This window comes from Microcebus murinus, chromosome 6 (assembly GCF_040939455.1).
Source record: "Microcebus murinus isolate Inina chromosome 6, M.murinus_Inina_mat1.0, whole genome shotgun sequence".
NCBI classification, from domain to species: Eukaryota; Metazoa; Chordata; class Mammalia; order Primates; family Cheirogaleidae; genus Microcebus; species Microcebus murinus.
In genome coordinates, this window is record NC_134109.1 from 15,980,651 (window position 1) to 16,005,080 (window position 24,430).

The 24,430-nt window shown below is 36.4% G+C and overlaps 1 protein-coding gene across 5 annotated transcripts in view; it reads left to right on the plus strand.

Moving 5' to 3' along the window:
• The window catches only part of GALC (galactosylceramidase), a 78,760-nt gene that overhangs the window by 14,932 nt on the left and 39,398 nt on the right, over positions 1-24,430 (plus strand). For all 5 annotated transcript variants that reach the window (XR_012919689.1, XM_076003804.1, XM_012774000.3 and 2 more), the window contains 8 exons: positions 3,086-3,216; positions 8,210-8,365; positions 11,066-11,190; positions 13,083-13,210; positions 14,776-14,865; positions 15,583-15,669; positions 17,780-17,930; positions 21,017-21,197. Coding sequence is in view for 4 of the 5 variants with exons in the window: in XM_076003804.1 (XP_075859919.1) it covers positions 3,086-3,216; positions 8,210-8,365; positions 11,066-11,190; positions 13,083-13,210; positions 14,776-14,865; positions 15,583-15,669; positions 17,780-17,930; positions 21,017-21,197 (1,049 nt within the window). In the remaining variant the exon portion in view is untranslated. The remainder of the gene's footprint in view (positions 1-3,085; positions 3,217-8,209; positions 8,366-11,065; positions 11,191-13,082; positions 13,211-14,775; positions 14,866-15,582; positions 15,670-17,779; positions 17,931-21,016; positions 21,198-24,430) is intronic.

Sequence of the window (24,430 nt, forward strand, 5' to 3'; positions counted from 1 at the left end):
TACAGTTAAAACCTCTGGAAGGAATAAGGGTTTGTTTTTAAAGGTAGAAATAAATATAATATAAACAAGCAATTTATGTAAATGCTAATGCTATTTGCATTTATTGTAAGATAAATTGTAAGATGACAATGATAAGTTATATAAATTGTAAGATGACAATGCTATTACTTCTTTTTTATGATTTCTTTTGATTATTTTTATGATTTATTCTGGTTTTCAATGATATTCTTGGGGTTTTGAAATTGTTTGGAAAATCCCCTTTGGGGTAATGGATGGAAATGGACTTTGAGTCTCTGGACCCTCATTCAGTTCAATCAGAATAGCTTTCATTTATCTTATAAATAACATTTCCATCTAAGCTTTTTCTGGAAGAGAAGGGTTTTACAATGAAAACATGCATCTGAAAATATGTTAGATAAAACCTTGCTCAAAGAATGCCGCTATTCACACTGACTTTGGGATGGAAACTTATTTAGAAATCACAGCTTATAGACTTGTACATTTTGGAATGTTATTCAAATACACTGTATAAAACAGCACGCAGTCTTACTGGGGATCTTCTAGGAATGGGACTGGAAAAACTAGACACATCCATAGTGATAGGGGCAAATTTGACTGAAGTTTCTCTGTAAGAATAACAGAGAACTTCAGTGTGATGAAACTCAAGATTATTCTACTAGAGGGCTGGGCACGGTGGCTCACGCCTGTAATCCTAGCACTCTGGGAGGCCGAGGCGGGAGGATTGCTCGAGGTCAGGAGTTCGAAACCAGCCTGAGCAAGAGCGAGACCCCGTCTCTACTATAAATAGAAAGAAATTAATTGGCCAACTAATATATATAGAAAAAATTAGCCGGGCATGGTGGCTCATGCCTGTAGTCCCAGCTACTCGGGAGGCTGAGGCAGGAGGATTGCTTAAGCCCAGGAGTTTGAGGTTGCTGTGAGCTAGGCTGATGCCACGGCACTCACTCTAGCCTGGGTAACAAAGCGAAACTCTGTCTCAAAAAAAAAAAAAAAAAAAAAAAAAAAAAGGCCGGGCGCGGTGGCTCACGCCTGTAATCCTAGCACTCTGGGAGGCCGAGGCGGGCGGATTGCTCGAGGTTGGGAGTTCGAAACCATCCTGAGCGAGACCCCGTCTCTACTAAAAATAGAAAGAAATTAATTGACCAACTAAATATATATATACAAAAAATTAGCCGGGCATGGTGGCACATGCCTGTAGTCCCAGCTACTTGGGAGGCTGAGGCAGGAGGATTGCTTGAGCCCAGGAGTTTGAGGTTGCTGTGAGCTAGGCTGACGCCACGGCACTCACTCTAGCCTGGGCAACAAAAGTGAGACTCTGTCTCAAAAAAAAAAAAAAAAAAAAAAAAAAAAAAAAAAAAAAGATTGTTCTACTAGAGAAGTGGTCTCTAACCTTTTTTGGGACCATGTACTCATTTCATGGAAGACAATTTTTCCATGGGATGAGGGTGGGGAAGGAGGGTAACAAAGAGAGGGTTGAGTGAGGTGGAGCTCAGGTGATGCTGGGGGAGGGAACCGATGAAGAAGGGAATGGCTGTAAATACAGATGAAGCTTTGATTGCTCACCCACTGCTCACCTCCTGCTGTGCACCCCCTACCTGCTCCCTTGCCCCTGTTCCTAAGTTTCACGGAAGACAATTTTTCCACAGATGGGGGTGGGTGGGATGGCAGAAGAGCTGGTCCTTAAATGGGGGTCCCTAACCGGGGCTTGGAGACTGCAGTATTGGGGGATAGAGATTCTCAGTCCTCTTGAATTTTGAGAGCTGGTCTCTGTTTTCTAATAAGGATCTGTACATATTGCTTCCGGGTGCCTTAGGACCCAGCTGACCCTGTTGGAAAGATGACCTTGGATTGCCACTCTGATTCTCACCATATTTTCTAAAATGCCATAGTGCATCTGTTTTAAGAAACCATCCATTGAAAAGTATACCATGGATTAAATTAGAGCTTTTATTATTTGTCTCTTTTCTAAAAGAGCACATTATTTGGAAATTTCCCAAGTTCCTCAAAGTTAGAATGTGAAAATAGAGCTTGTGAAATTCTTTGTTCTTTCTTAATTATTGGGACAATATTATCGAGCTCCTACTTCTATGTACCAGATGGTTCCAAGTGCTTGGGAGCCTAGTGGAAAGCTTATTTGTATACATTTATCAAGAACTGCTTCTGGTATGAACTTCGACTCTCTTGATCCTGGATAAAATGATGTTTCCTTTTCTCTGCTTCTGATTTACATGTAGGGCAATCCATCCAATTTGTTACGTACCTGATTTCTGATCTTCTAGTACACCCTATTAATTTTGGTGTCTTGGTGAGTGTGTTTGGTGAGGACTCCAACTTGTGCTTCTTTTAGGGTCCTCATGGGGCCCAAGTATAGCATCAAGCACCAGAGTGGGAGCTCAGTTTGTGCTTTGTCAGTTTATTTCCTGTTAGAATTTAGCTTGTTACTTTTAATTTTTGAGGGTTGACAGTCCTACAGGTAGATTTTATTTTCTCTCCTGTTTTTTGTGTGAAATACTTGAGAGTAAGAATGGAATATTTCTTATTTCTACTTCTATTATGGTATAAAATATTAAGAATTTCAATACTTTCAATAAAGGCAGAATATTTAAAGACATTGGAAAATACTTAAAATGATGAGTTAAAGCATTTTACTGGTATGTTTAATAAGATTCCCATTTTATTATGTTGTCTGCACAGGAAAAATTCCCAGAAGAATGCATAGCAAACTAATAGTGGTTATTTCTGGGTAATACTATTTGACTATTTTTATTTCAGTTCTCCCCCCATCCCCAGATATTTCTGTGTTTATAAGTTTAAAGTAAGAAGAAAAATCCTATAAAACATTTTATCCCTTTGTTTTTTTTTTCTTTTTACATTCTCATGAACTAGGTTATCTTAATGATAATGTTTTTATTTTCCACACGAGGCATGTTTCTATTGAAAGATGATATTAAAACTATTATGCAGAATGCTGATTTTTGAAGATATATGAGCTATCTTGGTCATAATTCAAAAGCTAAAAACTTAGTTTGTAACCTTTCTTGTGTTTTGTTTATCATTCCAAAAGGTGTTAAGAAAAATGCTGAACTATCAAGGTCTCCATCGAGTGAAAATCATAGCAAGTGATAATCTCTGGGAGCCTATTTCTGCTTCCATGCTGCTTGATGCTGACCTCTTAAAGGCAATTGATGTTATAGGGTAAGGAATGTTTTACTTTGAAAACTAGCAGTTTCTGATTGCTTGCTGTGGGTAAGACTGTGCCTTTGTTTTTGCTACCTTCTCTCCATTTTGTTACATTCTCAGAAGATAGCTCTCTTGTATTAACTAAAGCATGTATAGCTCATAATTTATTACTTTCTCTTTGAATATATGTATTTTGGGATCTCTACATGACAATGAAATATATTGGCAACTTCTTAAAAATATGTTGATGTTTGGAGTAATACAGTACGGTTTTGTTTAGATCAGGGGGCACAATAGTGCTGTATTTAATTTTAGAAATTCTGAAGGCAATGTTGTGAAATTATTTCCTAATTTTTAGGTTTCCTGCGGCTGGGAGTTCTTGCATGAACACTTTTGTAAAGGAATGGTTCAGTATGATCACTGACTGTAACTTTTATCATGTCTCCTTCCTAGTATAGTTTTGACCTTACTCCTTAATCCATTCTGTTTTTCTTTAAAATTTTCTTCATGTCACCAGGTGTAGATGTAGTTCATTTTAATTGTTTAGCATCCAATTATAGTAATATACCACAACTTACCTGTATATTCTTTGTTAATGGTCATTTGGATTGGTTCCATTTTTTGGCTATTATGGTATCTTGGAATTTTTTTTCAGAAAGCATCTATTTCTTGGCTCCTACCTCCATAGGAAGAGTATACCTTGCTCTCCCATTCATGTTGTGCTTGGCTTGTGTTGTATCTGCAGATTTCTGTCTTGCAGTTATAGAACTTTGTGGGGTCTGTTTCCTCTGGGATAGACCTGTTTTCCTACTGATTAAATGGTTCTCCCTCACTCTAAGTGTTACTGCCTAATATTCACTTACTCAATTTAGATTCTACATCAAGCAGCTTATTTTCGTGGTGAGGCTTTACTATTCCCAAAGGGATTGTTTGCTATCTTTTTCTGAAATTGTTAAGGGTTTAATCCCCTGTTGTCTAATATAGTAGTTACTATATTAGAATGTAGTAGCTACTACATTTGTTTATGGAACACCTGAAATGTGGCTGGTATGAATTTAGGTTTGTTATAAGCATAAAATACTCACTGGATTTTGAAGTCTTAATTTAAAAAAAACTAAAATATGTATAATTGTTTTATTTTGATTACTTGTTGAATGATGAAATTTTGCATATATCGAGTTAGAGTATATCATTAAAATTAATTCCCCTATTTCCTTTTGCTTTTTAAATTAATTTTTTTCATTTATATCTTTTATCATGGTAAGAATCTTTTGCTATTTTTTGATGTGGCCACTAGACAATTTAAAATTATGTGTGTCGCTCACATCATATTTTTATCAGACAAACATCTGGTTTGAATTGTCAGTGTATTATGTTTGATCTCTTGGTGAATTCACTATTTTTGTCATTCATCCCCAACTTGAAGCTTGCTAAGACATTTCCAATTTCATGAGTTGTTATTCAGTGCTCCCATTTAGGGTAAGGCCTGGTCATTTAGGGGTGAATACTTACAAGTTCCCTTTTACTTGCATAGTTTCCATAGACTATCTGTTGATCCTAGGCCAGTCCTGATGCTGTCTATCTCTTGGGGATTCCCTGTCATCTAGTTTTGATGAGGATATTATCTATGGGTTTTTCCCCCCATCATCTGGTTGGTTTGGTTTCAGGAGGATTACTAGGGAGTTTCAGAAACTGGGCTACTATTATGATCTGCCTTGTCCAGAAGTTCTAATTTTTTAACATATAAATACATTGCTTTGTTAGGAAACACTATAAAATTGGTTTACTTTCAGTGATCTTAATTTTATTTGTCATTGAAGTTTGAAAAATCATTCCGTGAAATGGTAGCGAAATTTTACATTAAATTATATTCTTATGGAGTATGAATTTTGTTGTACTAGCAATACATTTGGACATTGATTTTAGAATCAGTTCTGTCCTTCTTTGCTCAAATCATATGCTCAGGTTTTGAACATAGTGACAGTTTCATGATTTTCTGAGTGAGGGATAGACCACCTATTTCTATAACTTCAGTAGAGATATAATTTCAGATTATAAAAATAATGTGTGTTCATTATAGAAAATTTGGAAAATGTAGGAAACTATAAAAATAGAATTAGAATTTACTCATAATCATAACATCTATTGATCATTGGTAACATAATAGCATACTACTTTCCAGGATTTTCTTTTCTTTTTTTTTTTTTTTGAGACAGAGTCACGCTTTGTTGCCCAGGCTAGAGTGAGTGCCATGGCGTCAGCCTAGCTCACAGCAACCTCAAACTCCTGGGCTCAAGCAATCCTGCTGCCTCAGCCTCCCATGTAGCTGGGACTATAGGCATGTGCCACCATGCCCGGCTCATTTTTTCTATATATATATATATTAGTTGGCCAAATAATTTCTATTTTTTGTAGAGACGGGGTCTTGCTCTTCCTCAGGCTGATTTTGAACTCCTGACCTCGAGCAATCCACCCGCCTCGGCCTCCCAGAGTGCTGGGATTACAGGCGTGAGCCACCGCGCCCGGCCTCTTTTCTTTTTTTTTAAATATACAAATATATTTTAACCAGATACACCAAATATACGTTTGGCTGAATGAAAACTAGTTGAGTCTTAAAAATTAATACCAGGCTGAAGCACCAAGGCTGAATATCATGGTCATAGAATGAAGTTGTGAGATACAGGAATAAATCTAAAATGTAAAAATGTATTAAATTTGTATTATTAAAAACATTAGTAGTCAGATTTTCCAAGTTGGGCCTTTTAGTGCCAAAATAATAATTTCTTAACCTTGTTATGTGCTAGGTTGCTTTTGGGTTTTTTTTTTAGTGCAGATTTGCAATACTAGACAGATGCCCGAGTTCAGTGACTGAAAAATCCTGGTGGGACCTCATTTTTCTCTAATACTTCTTTCTATATATTCTATATTGTATATTTTCTTATTCGTGAAATCCTGGGATGCCAAATTCATGTTGTGTTCTAATTAATCTTCCCAAACAGGACATTTTCTTAAAATATTCATGACCTAAAATGGCATTAAATAATTAAAAAGTAAAACAGGTCTTCACAATAATTCTTTTATTTATTTATTTATTTTTTTGAGGCAGATTCTCACTCTGTCATCCTGGGTAGGGTACACTGGCATCATCATAGCTCACTGCAACCTTAAACTTCTGGTCTCAAGTGATCCTCTTGCCTCAGCCTCCTGAGTAGCTGGGACTACAGGTGTGCACTATGATGCTCAGCTAATTTTTCTATTTTTAGTAGAGACAGGGTCTTGCTCTTGCTCAGGCTGGTGCTGGTCTGGAATTCCTGAGCTCAAGCTGTCCTTCTGCCTTGGCCTCTCAGAGTGCTAGGATTACACACATTCTTTTGAGGTTATGGATACTACTACACCAAACTACAAAGATTAGAATTATTATTAATATATAATCCAATCTCCATTATTCTGCCTGCATTAGTAACTTTTTTGGTAAATAATTGTTGATCTAAAAAGTGTACACTCTCATTCCTACAGTTATTTATTTACTTATTTACTTACTTACTTTACTTACTTACTTACTTACTTACTTACTTACTTACGGCCCAGGCTAGAGTGAGTGCTGTGGCATCAGCCTAGCTCACAGCAACCTCAAACTCTTGGGCTCAAGCAATCCTGCTGCCTCAGCCTCCTGAGTAGCTGGGACTACAGGCATGCGCCACCATGCCCGGCTCATTTTTTCTACATATATTAGTTGGCCAATTAATTTCTTTCTATTTATAGTAGAGACGGGGTCTCGCTCTTGCTCAGGCTGGTTTTAAAATGATAGCAAAGAAAATAAAGGAGGATAAAACCACTACAGCACCTAGAATGGTAAAGAAGATCATCAATGGTCTTCCTCCTGACCATTGCTGATCTTCTGACCTCGAGCAATCCACCCGCCTCAGCCTCCCAGAGTGCTAGGATTACAGGCGTGAGCCACTGCGCCCGGCCACATTCCTACAGTTATTTAGTTAAGGTGTTCTCATTATTGTATTAACTGTCAATCTATTTTATATTTTACATTTCAAATTTCTTAACTGTTTTTATTCCTATAATCAGTAGCTTCCACAGTTGTCATTATGGCAGTATTTTACTCTTGCAATAATAAATATGCATCTATACTTCAACTGACTGGCTTGGGTCCCCTCAAATGCTAGACTGAAGGAGGGGTTAATTTTCTGGGATAGTTTTTCAACCTCTGCACTACTGATATTTTCACTAGATAATTTCTTGTCATGCATCTGTCCTAGGCATTGTAGGATGGTTGACAGAATTTCTGGCCTCTGTTCACCAGATGCAAGTAGTAAATCTCCCCTGCTCCAGGTGAGACAATTGGAAAAAAAATGTCTCCAGATATCGCCTCCCAGGTTGAGAACCACCACTGCTCTGAAATAATAATTTCTAGTTTTCCCAAGGTAGTGTTATTCCCTTTATTCACAAAAGAACCATCTGTGGGTTTTTGTTTTGATTTGACTGGGAGTACATGCCAAGTTGTCTTTGTCTACTAGAGGAGAGGATACTAGTTTATGTAATAGACTCATTAGTTTTAATTTTGGCCCCCTCTTTACTCCCTTTGTACTGTCCCAAGCTCTCTAGCCTCCCTTAAGAAGTCCTAATCTTGTCTACACTTCATTATCCTCTTGGAGTGTTCCGGGCTGTGGCCTCCTCTGCTACCTCCATCTATCAAAATACTTCCATCCATTTTGTGGTTTCCAGAAATGGATTGAAATTTCTCATCCCTTGCTGATCTTCCTTACCATTCTAGGTGCTGTAGTGGTTTTATCCTCCTTTATTTTCTTTGCTGTCATTTTAAGGACATCCTGAGACAGAAGCACATGCTTACATTCACCTGTCGTGTACCTGGGAGCTGCACAGTTGTTTTAAAATAGAAACCTTGGAGAAGACTTGTCTTTTTCTACACTCAACAAATATATTTAAGTGCCATGTTCTGACCTTTTCCCATTGACTCCTAACCTTTCTTTTCTAGGGCTCATTATCCTGGAACCCATTCAATAAGGGATGCGAAGTTGACTGCAAAGAAGCTTTGGGCTTCTGAAGATTTTAGCACTTTAAATAGTGACATGGGTGCAGGCTGCTGGGGTCGTATATTGAATCAGAATTATGTCAATGGCTATATGACTTCGTAAGTTATTAAAAATCTTTTAGGGTTTTTATTATGAAAAACTTATATAATAAGTAGAAAAATGAACTTCTGTATTCTCACAATCTAGAATCAGTGATTATAAACATTTTGCCTTATTAACTTTATCTGTACCTATACCTATGACTAATCTATATCTATGTTTTTATATTTCAATGTAGTCTGTATTAAAAATGTCGGGTTTATTGAAGTATAACTTATTTATAGTGAAACGTGCAGCTCTCTGATTTTTGACAAGCTACATGTTTTAGTGAATATTTATAAAGTAAATTATATATCTTGATACTTCACAATGTATAAATATTTGAGCATGTGTCACCAAAACATATGGATATTCTTCATCATGACCACAGTATCATTTTCATACATAAGAATACTTTTAAGTATTTCTAATACCTTATTTATATTCATGTTTTTCTAATCGTCCCCCCAATGTCATTTATAGCTATTTTTAAAAAGTAAGATCTAGTCAAGCACCATGCATTGCATTTAGAGCTTATGCCCTTCAAGTCTCTTTTAATCTAGAATAGTTTCCTTAATCCTCCTTTTTTTAATGACAGTGATTTTTTGAGAGGACCAGTCCGGTTGTCTTGTGGACTGTCCACTTTCCAGTCTGCCTGATTGAATCCTCATCACTTAACTTGTGTAATTGTTGGTTTACAAAACAGAGGTTCTTAAGTGAGAACACAAGTCTTTTTATTTCTAATTGAAGCATTTCTTAAATGCTTTGAAAAATACTTTAATTGTAATAAGGTTCAAATTAGCTTTCTAAAATAATGATAAATAGAACAAAAACAAAACAATATATGTATTTTGTGAGTTGCTATGTATTACATTTATTCTTATATTTTTGGAAGAAAAGATGCATATCATGGAGAGTTTGGTTGTACTAATTTGGTATTAAAAGTAATGCATGTTCATGGCAGAGAATTTAGAAACTGAAGATAAGTACAAATAAGAAAACAAAATCACTCATCATCTTGCCATCCAAAAATAACTATCCTTAAAAATTTGGGGGCATATCTTCCTATTTATATTTATATGTATACATTTTTAATACAAAATTGAGAACATACTATATGTTTAGTAAGCTGCTTTTCACTTAACATGGCATTATGACCTTTTCCTCATATTTAAGTATATTTCTACGTCATTATTTTGAATCCTTATGTATATTCTGTTACATAAATTAGTATTTCCCAAACTTGCCTTGTCTTAGGAAACACCTGAGATACTTGTTCTACTGATTCCTCAGTAGCTGCCTAGACTTACTGAGTTGGAATGTACAGGGAAGGCTCCTGGGATTCTGTCTATATGTTCAGTGTCCCCAGGTGATCTGATGCCACACAAGTTTGGGAAACACTGATGAAGAAAATATTAAATATATTATACCTCATTGAATATTCCCCTCTTCTTTAAAATAGTAGTTGTCTCTATTTTAATTAATAGCTTTGTACAAACTGAAGTGATCAATTGTATACAAATATCTTCACATACATCTGTGATTATTTTCTTAGGGTGTATTCTTAGAAATGGAATGTCTGGGTCAGAGATATATATATATAGGTTTTGAAGACTTTTGTGCATATTTTGGAAAATTCCCTTCTGAAAGTTTGTCTCAATTTATACTTCTATCATGAGCCAGAGAGGATACCAGGCATCTTTCAAATCATGGGAAAAATCATGAAAACTTTTGAAATGTTTACTGGTAGTTAAGGTTTTTTGAAAATTGGGACCATTATTTCTACTATGTGTTGACAAAATTAAAAGGCTTTGATTTGCTCAGAATGCCAGTCTGTCATTTTATGGCAGATGAGGACGTGATGAAAAATTAACATTCTGTGGGTAAGCTCTGTCTTTTTTTTAGCTGTGAGGATCCAGCAGTACCAGGTTTGAGAACTTCTTTTTTGCCCTTGGATTTTCTGAGAACCGCAGAGTCATAGTCTTAGGGTTCAGCACCTGCTGTGGACTATTAGTGCCTGATCATTTGAAAGAGTAGGCCAAAAAACAGACCAGAAGCTGATCCAATTACTACTTACAGAGTAAGAACAATACAGACCATGTTCTGTACTCTTCATGTACATTGGTACATTTAATCTTCACAACAGTCACGTGACCTAGGTACAATTATCATCCTCATTTTATAGATGAGGAAACTGAGGTCCAGAGAGGTTAAGTGGTAGAACCATGATTTGAACCCAAGCAGTCTGACTCTAATAGTTTTCAATTGTAAAACTTTGGAATAATTCAGACTCAAGTTCATAAAAATTATGTCATGAAACTGGGCTATTAAGAAGGCTGACTGTTGAAAGGAAGGCAGATATGGATAAAGCCTTAATTGTATTTGACTCAAATTTGTGACATGTCTGGTACTGGAAGGGCATGATTCATCTTCTGGCTATACCATTGTTTAGTAAAAAAACTTATACATCCCATACGACATTTGTATTTTTTTATTATGTAATTCACCATTAAAAATATTGAAATGCATCCAACACTGAATTTTTCAAAATGTGAGTGAATTTAGGCAAATTATATTTTCTTGTTTTGGGTGGTCATTTTATGGTCATTTACATATATTTATGTAACCGTGATAAGGTTTCTTTACTCCAGGTTTTTAAACATTGACATTTTTATCACAAGTTATTATGGTGTTTCTCTTTTATCAAACATATCTTTTAGCACAATTGCTTGGAATTTGGTGGCTAGTTACTATGAACAGTTGCCATATGGGCGATGTAGCTTGATGACTGCCCAGGAGCCATGGAGTGGGCACTATGAAGTAGCATCTCCTGTCTGGGTAACAGGTATGGTTCCCATTCCATCCCTCACTCCCTAAATTCCTCTCTAAGACACAAAGCAGAAAACACCTAGAGGAGATTATATAAACTGTGTGTGTGTGTTCATCTGTGTTTTAAGTGTATATCTCAATTTTAAGAAAGATTTGCCAGTGTTTTATAAGACTATTTGGGGTAACTAGACTACTTTCTGTATTTCATTCTTGATTATTCTAAGACAAGGCTCTTAGAAAAGAATAGGACAGGAGGAAGGGGGAGTGGAAGGGTGGGAGCTGTCCAGTGATGGAGAAAGAAATAAATGATCATATAAGTGTATAATTACGAATTATGATAATGGCTAATAAAATAATGTCCTTTCAAAGATTTATTCCAACTCAGAATATCTAAAATTCTTAAAGTTACTTTTAGAGTCACTTTGTTCTTTTATATTAATATAGTTTTGTTGATTAGAATAGTGTGCTAAGACAATCAAAGATGAGTGATTAACACATTCTATTGAGTCATTAAATGAATAAATGTAAAAGTTATGTGAAATATCATGGCTTTAGATTGTTCTTTAAATCTACTGATGTACATTGTGAAAAGGTAATTTTTAGAAAAGGTAAAATCATGACTCTCATATAGATTAAAAACAAATGAACGCATGTGGAAGATTTATGTTATTTATGTGATAGGAGGGAACCAGGCAGATGTTAGAACCAGTTCAAAAGGGAAGGTGAACATAGCACAGTTTTTGTGGAGTAAAGGAATTTGAGGTGAATTGCACTTGGAAGCAAATTTCCCACACAGAGGGGAAATCAATTAAATCCCTGCCAGACAAGACATAATTTGTATAACTTCAAGACAATGAACAGGGCTATAGATAATACATTCATTTTTATTGAAACACAAAAGTTTTTCTACAGTATTATTCATTAGTCACAAGTAAAGTTAAGATCATGCAGACAATGGATTGCATGGTAATACTTTTTTTATGAAGGGATATAACCATACTATAATAATAATGTAATTTAAACAAAATTTTAAAAATCTGTTGCTGATAAATATTAAAGTTTTTTTACAAATATTTTGTAAAAGATCATTTATGACCATTTTGTTTTAAAATAATAATCTTTTCAAAAAATCAATTTCTTTAAAGGTTAGATGCTTTCATAGCAAAATTATGAATTCAAAGGGAATTTATTTTTATTTTAAGCTCATATTTTGGTGGTTTTCTTTTTTAGTTGATATGTTCTCCTCAGAGAGATTTGTAATCATGAAATTAACCCTGATATTATTCTAAACTTCTTAAATTGTTCTCCCAAAAATATGGAAAAGTTAAGCTGGACTTTTATGTCTCGGTTGGCTAACTCCTTAAATGTTGAAATTGTTCATCCCACATAATCTAAATGAGCTAATGTACTCTTTCAATTTTGTGACTTTTGTGGGGGGTTGGGATGTGGAATATTGTTTAGTATCTTTTCAGGACCAGCTTAGGAGGTGACCAATACATATATATGTTATGGAAATAAATTTGTTTGAAACCATAAAACTTTTTGAAATGCATTGTTAACTTTTTTTAACCTCTTTTAATGGTAGCTATATTAGGTTGGGTTAAATGGAGATGAACAAAGATTAGGAGGCACTAACTTAATTTTGTTCTTGAAAAATAAGACTGATCTTGAACTGACAGGTTCATTTATTTTTACCTGTCATTCCAAGAATTTTCCTGCAATTGTAGTGTTTAACTGGATTAATTATTTAAAAATTAAAGCATGAAGTTGGCATGTATTTTCTTCTAAAATAGAAAATAGCTTGTTAGAATCAATCAGACTCGAATTGGTAATACAGCTTTATGTTGCTGTTGCAGAAACCCTATTACCGTTTTTATCTTACTTGGATCTTTCTCGGCTTTTCTATAGCTCATACCACTCAGTTTACTCAACCAGGTTGGTATTACCTGAAGACAGTTGGCCATTTAGAGAAAGGAGGAAGCTACGTAGCTCTGACTGATGGCTTAGGCAACCTCACTATCATCATTGAAACTATGGTAAGTTTTTGTTGTTGCTATTGGATTAGTTCATCTCTTTATTATTGGAAAAATAACATAATACAAAACTGAACACCTTAGACAGACAGATGTCAAGATCTTATAGCTTTCAATTAAAAATTTTAGCCGCGAGTCAATAAAACATAGCAACATAACTTACAATTTACATAAAATAGTTAGCTCTGATCTTTTCTCCACTTGGTGTTTCTGGCAAATGAGACAAACAATGTTTGCCATTATTTGTGGAGGAGACCTTCAAGATCTTCCCTTCCCCTGATATGTAATCTTATGGAGGCTGTGGCTTTTTCCTTTTTTAGCCTAAGGCAGTTGCTTCTGAGGGACCTTGAGTCAGCTGATATGAGGGGACCTAGAGTTTAAGTGATTGAGGAGCTGGAGTGGGAAGAGACAAGGTCTGGAAGTGGGGGACAGAGGGATGGGAGAAGATGGGGGCTTCAAGGAAGACATACCAAGGATGCAGGGGAAGTGAATGGGAGAGTGAAGGCAAAAGGAAGAGGAAGGAGGAATAGAAGCACATGGAAAGAAGAGGGCTTAGAAGTGCCAGTTTGGGAGATCTTAAGCTTCCTAAAGAGTTCAGTGAAGTTCTAGCAAGAAGGAAGTAGACAGAGTTGTTAGAACATACAGTCATCAGGGCTTTGAGAGAGGTTTCAGTTGACTAAGAAGTTCCCATGGGAGAAGCAGGATCCAAAAGAGAACAAAGAGGCCTTAAAAAAAATCAATCAATGTATGTATGTATGTATGTATGTATGTATGTATGTATGTATCTATCTATCTATCTATGATAATATATATTATCAGATTTCAACCAGAACAAACAAATGTTCCTGGCAGCATTGAACTCCTTTATAAACTAAATCTATCTATCAGGTTTCTCAAAACTGAAATCAGTAAGCCTTTTATGATCTACCATGGCTGAAAGAGGAATCTTCAAAAGAGAGCATGAAAAGATACAGCCCTTGTAAGATCTAGAACTGCTCCCAAAGATAGGCAAAAGAAAGATGGACACAGATAACCTCTTCGATCCCTTCTCCCCTGAGAGCTGGTAACAGTTGATATGCTAGCCACAAGTGGCGTACAACTCAAATTTTGTCTGGCCACATTCTTGGGGTCCCCAACTTGAAATTGGCTACCTGCATGCACAAACTAATAGCTTGCATGCCTCTGGCAGGTGGAAAGTCAAGTCAAATTCTCAGGACACAAATTGAGACAAACAGGAAAGCAGTAGTTGTCTACAGGAGGGAAAGGATCCTTGGAAAACAATTACAACAAAAATTAATCTATGTGTGCCATAAATGTATCTGGAGTTTAGCTGTGAATTCAAAATTCGATTCAGTTGAAATGCCATTGAGCTTTGCTTTGAGTACGTACATACAATACACATTCAATAAAGGTTATTAAAAAAAGTCTTTTCAAATTTGAAATAAACTCATGCTTGTTACCTAATGTGTACTATTTCTGTTAATCTTGGGGCATTAACTATTTAACTTTTTTCTCCCCTAACATAGCTTGTACATCATTTGTATAACTTATGTGATATTTTTTTTCAGAGTCATAAACATTCTATGTGTATACGGCCATATCTTCCTTATTTCAATGTGTCACAACAATTTGCTACCTTTGTACTTAAGGGATCTTTTGTAAGTAAATATGTGTAACTTTTATTTTTATTTTTATTTGAGAATTTATGTATTCTATCACAGGCTAGCAGTTGTTATGCGGAGTCTTATGTTATGAACTATTAATAGTTTTCATATGAATAGATAAAGGCCCTGGTATCTTCTATTTCCTGATTGGCTTTAGTAAAATGGGATAGAAGCCAGTAGGAGATAAAGCTCTCTGTGGCTTTGAGGAACACTCACAGGGAAGAGAGTTATTCTTGGTAGTGGAAGCATTGTATGGTCTAGGGAGCTTTCAAGCACTGATCTTTAACAGTACTCCATACCAAAAAAAAAATTTTAAAGTCACCAGATTCTTGCTATTTCTACTGATTGTTAGATTTGAATTGAGAAAATAAAGTGTCCTTTTTGATTATTAATGGCAGAGGGATTGTGTTTTAATATCAGAGAATTCTTAAGCTTTTTACATAGGTACAATAATAAGTATTTTTGAAGCAAAGACTTTTTAAATATTTGCCAAAATTCTTTAGTGTTTATAGAAAATAAAGTATTTGCTCAAACAGTGTTTTCCTATTTTCAAAATAGTTACCATTAGTATTTAAAATTTGAGGTGGGTCTTTGGTAAATAGAAATAGAGTATACATTGTCTTTGGCTATTCTTGCTGGTACTGATTTTGGAAATCCTCAAAGGATTTGGTGAATTATTCAAACATGCTTTTTTTTGTCTTTTCTTTCCAGAGTGAAATACAGGAGCTACAGGTGTGGTATACCAAACTTGGAAACCCATCTGAAAGATTTCTTTTTAAGCAACTGGATTCTCTATGGGTAGTTTTAAAATAAATTCCTATATTTTGGGCATTGCAACAGTAAAACAGTAAAAGGGAAAAGAAATTTGATTAATGAATTAAGAATTTTTAACTTTATTTTCTTATGGTTGAGGCAAAGTGGAGATAAAGTTATCCCCAATAGTTGTTTTTTTTAAATATAAATCCCCCTCAAAGCAGTACAGAAGTTTGTATGTATATTGTAGACATATTTGATTCTTAGATACTTAGTTTGTATTGGCAAATGGTGCCGCCATCACCTGGCTGCACAAGTCAGAAATTTAAGTCTCATTTGAGACTCTGTCTTTCCCATTTATCCTCTATATTCCACCATCGGTCAAGTATAGACAGTTCTGTCATTCACATGTTTTTCTTACTCATTGCTTATTCTCCTTTCTCACTGCTACTGCTTGTTTCAGTTCCCCATTAACTCTTTTCTGAATTTCAGAAACTACCTCCTACTTTTCTAGTCCTCAGCCTGACTCTCTAGGCCATCCACCACACTGCTTCCAGAGTGGTATGTCTCAAATGCAGGTCTGATATTTGTCAACATCATGCTCAGAGCACCTCAGTGGTTCTTCCTAGAAATTTACATTCCTTAGGATAACACACAACCTTCATCATGTCCCCTCATGAGGTGGAAGACTGTTTTTTTCTTCAATGCATGTCCTACTGAACTGGCCTCTCTTCACAGATTAAACTTCTTACATTTTTCAAAGCATGTTGTGCCTGTTCATTTACCTCTGTGACTTTGCATTTGCTTTTTCCTTCTCCTGGAATGGCTTTTTCTCATATCTTTGTCATCTTAGGAGATTCTGCTCAAGTGTCACTTCCTCTGAAGCTTTTCCCACCAGTCTTACCTCATAGCCTATGTGACTATGTGTTTACCTAGTTAGACAGGTTTCCTACTACCTGGGACACCTGGAGGATTGGGGCCCTGCCTTATTTATCTTTATATCCCAGATGCCTATTGTAGTTCTTAGCTTCTCATGGTGGCCTCTCAGAAAGGGTTTCAAAGAATGAATGGTGCAAGAAAGCACGATGACTTCACCTTATTGACACAAATCTGCTACTTTTTTTGGTAATTATTAATGTTATGATAATCAACTAGTCACTATCAATGATAGAATATTAAGTTCTAAAAAAACAGTTTCTATTTTTTCTATAACATATTGCTGGAAATAGCATAATAACATTGATTTTGCTCATAGGAACAATGCTAATCATTTGGGGTTATTCCTGAACCAGAATATAGCATCAGGTAGTTCTTAGAACTGACCATCTATTTTCTATTGAAACAAAGATCGTAGCTCCTTTAATTCAAAGTAGAAAAAAAGTGCTCCAAGTTTCATAAAATGGGCATAAATATAATGTCTCCATTGATTCTGTGAAGGATCCCAGTATCTTCAGAGGTCTACATTTAGCACAGAACAATTAAGATAGAGGAAGTGTTCCCATTGGTCACACACTGAGTTAAGCACTTTATAAACATTATGTGGTTTAATCTTCACAACAGCACTATTAAGTGTGTATTTTTCTCCTCATTTTGTAGGTGAGATTGTAGCTTGAAGAGATTAAGTTACCAACATCATAAGTGTGATATAAACCTAACTAGCTAGCTAATTGAAATATATATTGAACGTATGATGAGCGGGATGTTTCTTTCTTAATTATAAAAGAATTTCTGTGATTAGCAGCTGAATCAACAGTGAGATTTTATGGATTTTTCTATCTTAGTAAAGTCTAATATAGAAATAAGCAGGTCTCTTAGTTGTGTGTATTTAATATACATGAGCTTTAAAGAGCTTAAAGTGTAATGGAAAAGAACAGACTAATAGAAAAAGACTTGGGGATCATCTAGTCCTTTTTTATCATGAAGTATAAATCTTTAAAAATCCTTTCTATAAAGTATAGTTTTATAAAGACTTTAAAATACTTCAGAAAAAAGATTCCAAGGGCCTTGGTATTGGTGTGTCTTTCACAAGTGTTTAGGAAGTTCTAACAGAAATGAGTTGGGTTTTTCTTTAAGCTTATTTTTTGAAAAGCTATTTTGCCCCGATGGGAAGAACCATAGCACCCAGCCTTTAATACAGTGGTGTCTTCTTTTTCAGCTGCTTGACAGTGGAGGCATTTTCACCCTGGAATTGCAAGAGGATGAGCTGTTCACGATCACCACTCTCACCACAGGTCTCAAAGGCAGCTACCCACTTCCCCCCAAGTCCCGGCCCTTCCCGAGTACCTATCGGGATGATTTCAATGTTGGTAAGTATTTTTCACAAAAACATAACTTGGTGTAGATCTTCAGCAGTAGTGGGTCTATTTCTACCTGTCAAACTGGGTGCATGATAAAGTGGCTGTCAAAAGCAGGTTTATTTAGCCTTCAAATCTGTTTGTGGTAAAAGGAGACCTAATTTTTAAAATTACTTCAGAGTTAATCTCAGTTTGAGGATCCTGTATTTTTCAGTGCCAGAAAAAATGTAGAGCTCATCGTCGGAATGAAAGTTGTAATTCTAAATTATTTTTGGTGAAACAAGCTTTGCAACTTTGCTATTGTCCCTTTAGCCATTATTAGAATCTTCCTATCGTGTGGAGTTTAAGGCACATTCATATCTGTCTTTCTGCAGTGCTGGGTGAACTGAATGCTTATGGGCGGTTATGTTATTGTTGGATAATCCAGCTCATTTTATGCCCTCTCGTGCCTGAGAGTTTTTTTGTTTTTATTAGAGCTCTCCTGGTGTTCTAGGAAGATCTGGCCTAAAGTTGTCAGAATAGTTTTTGGTTATAGGTAATTTCAGAAAACCATTTGGAAAAAAGTTAGAAAACATGGTCATTGTGGTTATAGTCCTAGGTCACTCAGTAAGCAACAAAATTTGTTGATGGTGGTGTATAGGATTATGGGTCTCATAGACAGGGTCAGGTGGCTCTATAATCTGCTCCTAAAATCTGAAGCTGTAGGAGAGGAATAGGGAGAAAACTGGCATTGCTAGAGAGTGACTTAAACCTCCTGTTGGCTACAGAGCTGCTTGTTTCACCAAAGATGGAGACTCCTTTGACCTCTCTGGGTCCCTGCCACAGGGTCTCAGCTTCCTTTCTCAGGAAATGATCTATCTAGTTAACTACAATGTAAGGCCTTTGGATACTGGAGTCCTCTCAGATCTCAACTATTTGGATAGTATAGACAAGGGGTCCTCAAACTTTTTAAACAGGGGCCCAGGTTACTGTCCCTCAGACCATTGGAGAGTGTGCACTGTGGACCTGGGATGAATCGGCTGCTAAGCAGGACAGGTAGCTACAGCAAAAACACTAGGCGGGCCAGATAAATGTCCTGGGGGGGGGGGACATGTGGCCCTGTTTGAGGACACCTGATATAGACAATAGTAAGCCTCAGGGGAGATTGGTGGTGGCTTGTTTTCCTGCAACTCTTTGGCCTCTTATATGAATCCATTAAATTGTGAAACACGTGTGTCTTCATAATCTGTTTCACAATTCACTGTTGGCAAATGCGACTGTTCTTGCCTTCAGTAGGTGAGGGATGTGTGTGGGATATGGCCTAGTTAAGGAGATTAGAGAACTTTTGCCAGCAGCAAAACTAATATGTTGTGACCCTGAAGACTAAGAGGCAATTCTAGACCTTCCAATCTAAAGTGTAATATTTTATTGGCTATAAAACAAAATAGAGACTAAAGGTAAAAATTATAAGCCAGGCTCCGGAATCACTTGGTAGGGTTCTTAAATATCTCAAATGAGGTAATGAATGTATAAACACTTGGAAAAGCAGGAAGTTAAAATATGTGTAAGATATGACTAAAATTGTTTTCCAATAGCCTTTGTTATTGTAAGACTGTAATTAAATTTTAATTTAGTAAAACTAAAAAGTGTAGATCTGGCTGAAATAACCTGGTAATATTCTTGAGTACATTTTGAAGTGAGGAGTTTTCAGTGGTCCTCCTTGTTCATGAGGCTAATAAATGTGCAATTGTTAAGTATCTTGAGGACCACAAAGCTGCAAATTGTTTTGTTGCCTCAGTGTCCTTCTCTCAGATTTCCCCAATTTCATAGTGGCAGGAACAGTTTGATTTTAATATAAAAGTTGAAGATTTTGGACCCAATTATAATTTGAGAATTTAGGCCCCAAACTGGTTTTTGTTGCAGTTTAGAAGCAGAAGAAAATTTCTGGATTCTATATTTGATGTAGTAAGGCTTTCTAATGTTCTTTCAGAGGATAATTGTGACCGGTGATTTGGAACTTTGCTTGACAAATATTAGAAATAATAAAACTGTTCCTTACTGAGCCCTTTTAAGGTGCTGGCTTACATACATGTTATCTTCTCTCATTTAATTCTCCTGTCCTCTTACCCACCTAGAAATGAAGAAACTGGACATACAAGGCAGTTAAATAACTTGCCAGGGTGACAGAGTAAGCTGATTTTGAACCTAGGTCTGACTTAATCGTGACCTTTCCTCTTCACAGAATGCCTGGATTAAATGTTACTCAGAGTCTATATGTCAGACCCATCATCTTGTTATGTAATATTGATGATACTCAAATCAGTATCTCCTCATTAGACCTAAACTCTAAACTTTGATTATTAATATTATTTACTTATTTTCCTGGATTGTGCTTGAGCCCATTATCCGAAGTGAGATAACACAAGATCGGAAGGATAGGCTCCACATGTACTCGCCATCAAATTGGTACTGACTGATTAACACTATGGTGCTCACATGGTAGTAATATTCTCCAGGGATTAGGGGGTTGAGGTGGGGGTAAACTCACAACTAAAGGACACTGGTGAGCATTGTAGAAGGGAAAGGCATGCCTCTAACCCTTGCTAGGGAGAGGCAAAGATATAAAATGTAACCAAATGTTTGTACTCTCATAATTTCCTGGAAAAAACAACAACAACAAAAAACTTCAGGGCTGGACATCGTGGCTTATGCATGTAATCCTAGCACTCTGGGAGGCTGAGGTAGATGTAATTGTTTGAGCTCAGGGGTTCGAGACCAGCCTGAGCAAAAGTGAGACCTCGTCTCTACTAAAAATAGAGACAACTATTTGGACAACTAAAAATATATAGAAAAAATTAGCCAGGCATGCATGCCTGTAGTCCCAGCTACTCAGGAGGCAGGAGGCAGAGGCGAGAAGATCAGTTGAGCCCAGGAGTTTGAGGTTGCTGTGAGCTAGGCTGACACCATGGCACTCTAGCCCAGGTGACAGAGCGAGAGTCTAAAAAAAAAAAACAAAAAAACCCCCACAAAAGTGTTTCAAAATGTATCATAAAATATCAGTGAGGAGAGATTCTGTAAGGATTTGATACTAAACAGAGAATTTATTGTGTTCCAAATAGATTACCCATATTTTAGTGAAGCTCCAAATTTTGCTGATCAGACTGGTGTATTTGAATACTTTATGAATATCGAAGATACTGGCGAGCATCGCTTCACACTCCGGCAAGTTCTTAATCAACGACCCGTCACGTGGGCTGCTGACGCATCCAACACGATCAGTATTATTGGAGATTACACATGGTATGTGAGGTTGATGTCTTCAGTGTAGATCTGGCTGAAATAACCTGGTAATATTCTTGGGTACATTTTGAAGTGAAGAGTTTTCAGTGGTCCTCCTTGTTCATGAGCCTAATAGACATGCAATTGTTAAGTATTATGATGACCACAAAGCTGCAAATTGTTTTGCTGCCTCAGTGTCCTTCTCTCAGATTTCCCCTATTTCATAGTGGCAGGAACAGTTTGAGTTTAATATAAAAGTTGAAGATTTTGGACCCAATTATAATTTAATATTTATTTATAAGTAGATTTAGTGATTTGCATGTTGTTTTTGTTTTGCGGAAGAGGTGATTTGTCGGTCTCGTGCTGCCACCTGCTGGATCACCACTGTCCTAGTCTTTGTAGAAAATATTTACCAGGTGACAGCAGATGGCTTCAGTGAAAAACAAGTTAGCTTTATTTGCGTAGTGAATTTAAGTTTTTAAGTATCTGGTAAAAAATCAAGTTGTATTTCTTATTCACTTAAAATATGATGGCCAAGCCAAAATTTCACCTGTTCCTTTAATTTAGTTATGGAATGTCAATGTGCTGACATTATTAAATTTATTAAATTTGTTTTAGGTATTTCTTTTCTATTTTTTTTTTTTTTTTTGTACAACTAGTATAATTCCACTGTGAAAAAACCCCACATAGCATTCCAGATTTAGAGATAGCAACTGGTAGTGCCAAGCCAGCTTGGAAATTAGATAGGAACGGGAAACAAATTCTGAAAAAAGCCTTGAACGGCCTCTCTGTGGAATGCTGCAGAATGCCTATCCCTTTTGTGCTGCCTTACTCCCTGTCACAAATCCTGCTTCTAGTCCTAAGCTCTGACGTATGTCTCGAGAAACTTTCATTTATCTAGAGTCTCTCGAACCCTTAGAGCACCATGGAGAGTTATTGAGGTGCAGTGAAGAATTCTTGCATAATTTAGGATGACTTTGGTGGCTTGCCTTTTTACACAAAAGAAGTGGTATTTACCCCTGTTGTCTCTGAGGTGGACACTCCCTGGATTTTTTAATTGTGGCTTGGAGTCTGTGACTTCCTCATTTATGACTAATGGTCTTATTGTAAGACAGGTGGCTGGATTTAAGCATCCACGTTGTAGGGCTCATTATTTTGATCACCAGTTTGGAAGCCAGCCACCATTGGAAACCTTTAACTTTTCTGTGACAACCACTATATCCCATGCCTATGAATACTATAGAGGGCTCTTTCTACACTTAAACTCTCTTATATTTGTGGGACTCCACTCCCTTAATTGTAGTAGAAAAATGAGATAATAGTGTCATCCAAAGATTAACCCCCAAAATCTTGAAATGTTTGGAGATTTAACACTATTTAAATAGCCATACTCAATCTTTACTAGGATCTATTGCAGTGGGGAAGGAGGTAGGGAAGAGAAGGATGAAGGACAGTTTGGAGAGAGGGAGACAGTGACACATTCTGAAAGAAAAGGAACCCCAATTAGCAAAGATGTGTGTCAAGAAAGGACTGTTTTCATCTTTCTGAAGCCCTATTTTTATCATATTATTCTACTGCTCAGGATTGTGCATTGTCTCTCTCCTGCTACCAAAATCAGCCCTATTCCTCTGTACCTATCTTCCAAGACCCTTTATGATTTGGTCTCACTTATCTCTCTCTTTTTTTTTTTTTATTTCGGCATATTATAGGGGTACAGATTTTAAGGTTTCAATAAATGCCCATTTCCCCCCCTCCCCCCAAAAGTCTGAGTCTCCATCATGACCATCCCCCAGATGGTGCACATCTCACTCATTATGTATGTATATACCTTATCTCTTATGTGTTATTTTCCAATAACACAATATTTCCAATATGCCATCCTCTGTTCCACCAGATCTGCTCAGAGATCCATACAGATCCCACATTCATTTCTGTTCTTAGGCTGCTGTGTTCACTTGTTTTGGGGAAAGGAGGGAATGAAAACTGGGTAATACTAGACACTTTTATGGACTTCCCCCAACTGCCTTCTGGTGAAGATAAAGATATCATCCTCCCTATGTTGTAGATTGGGAAACTGAGGCTTTGGAGTAAGATTTACCCAAGATCACATACTTGGAAGTGGCAGAACCAGGGTTAGAAGTCAGGTCTGTCTGGCTCTGTAGCCCATGCTCATTTGAAGACACCTCACAGCCTCATTTTAATCAGTGTCATCTTCCTAAGGGTCAGAAAGGGAAGATAGTTTAGTTTATTCGTAGTGCTTTTCTGGTAAATCAGCTCTCAATGTGTGCACAGTGCCAACAGTTCTTAGAATTGTGTTTTTCAGTAGAATTTCCTCTCAGATTTAGTTAAGTACCAGCACAGTAACTTGACAATAAAGGGTAGACTAAAGCTACTTAAGGCTTTCAGTCTTGTTAGTAAACTTTGGTTGGGATCTGATGATAATTACCTTTCCTTGCACATAGCTGAACTCTCCCCTTGATCAAATTTGCTTAATATATTGGCTGGGTTTTGTTCTATCAGCATGACATAGAAATGGTGGCTGTGGAAGAGTAACCCATACTTTCATTCTGTTTTATTCATTATCTATAAAATTCCCTGGCAAGTTTTGATGCAAGAATCATTTATTCTGGGATGTAATGTTTAGACAAAGAAAAAGTTTGATCTTCTGTCATTCCAACTCTATACAGAATAATTTTATGGTGTAGACAGTAACCTATAGCACTTCTAAACTTCTGCTGCTGCGCTACACAGAAAAGCTTCCTCCAGTGTCAGAGAACATACGAGAGAGACTGGACTTTAGTTAGCATTTGATCTTCCTGTAAAGCAGTCCAGCTCTGATTAGATAATTAAATGTGGAGCATCCTGATTTACCTGTTGTAGGTGTTTCTTTTTTATAATTTCCTCTACGTAGTAAAATTTCAGTGTGAAATTCACTAATAAGAAACTCTGAGAAATATAGAAACTGCTTAATTCTAGATCCAATTTCCCTTCCACACCACTTCCAAAATTAGAGTTCTTGGTTTTGTTAGTCTTACTTTACACAAATTGCTTGTCGTATTAATTGGCTATGTGCAGGCTTTCTTTTTGGGTTGATTCTCTTTTCAGAGAAATAATTTTAGACCTTTGTTCTGGAGTTTTTAAGTCTTGTTAGATTTAAATGTAAACATTGGCCCTGAAGTAGCTTATGTTCTTCCAAAGATGCCTAGCATTGCCTTCATTGCTTCTTTGTTCGTGAAAATGTGAATAAACCTTTT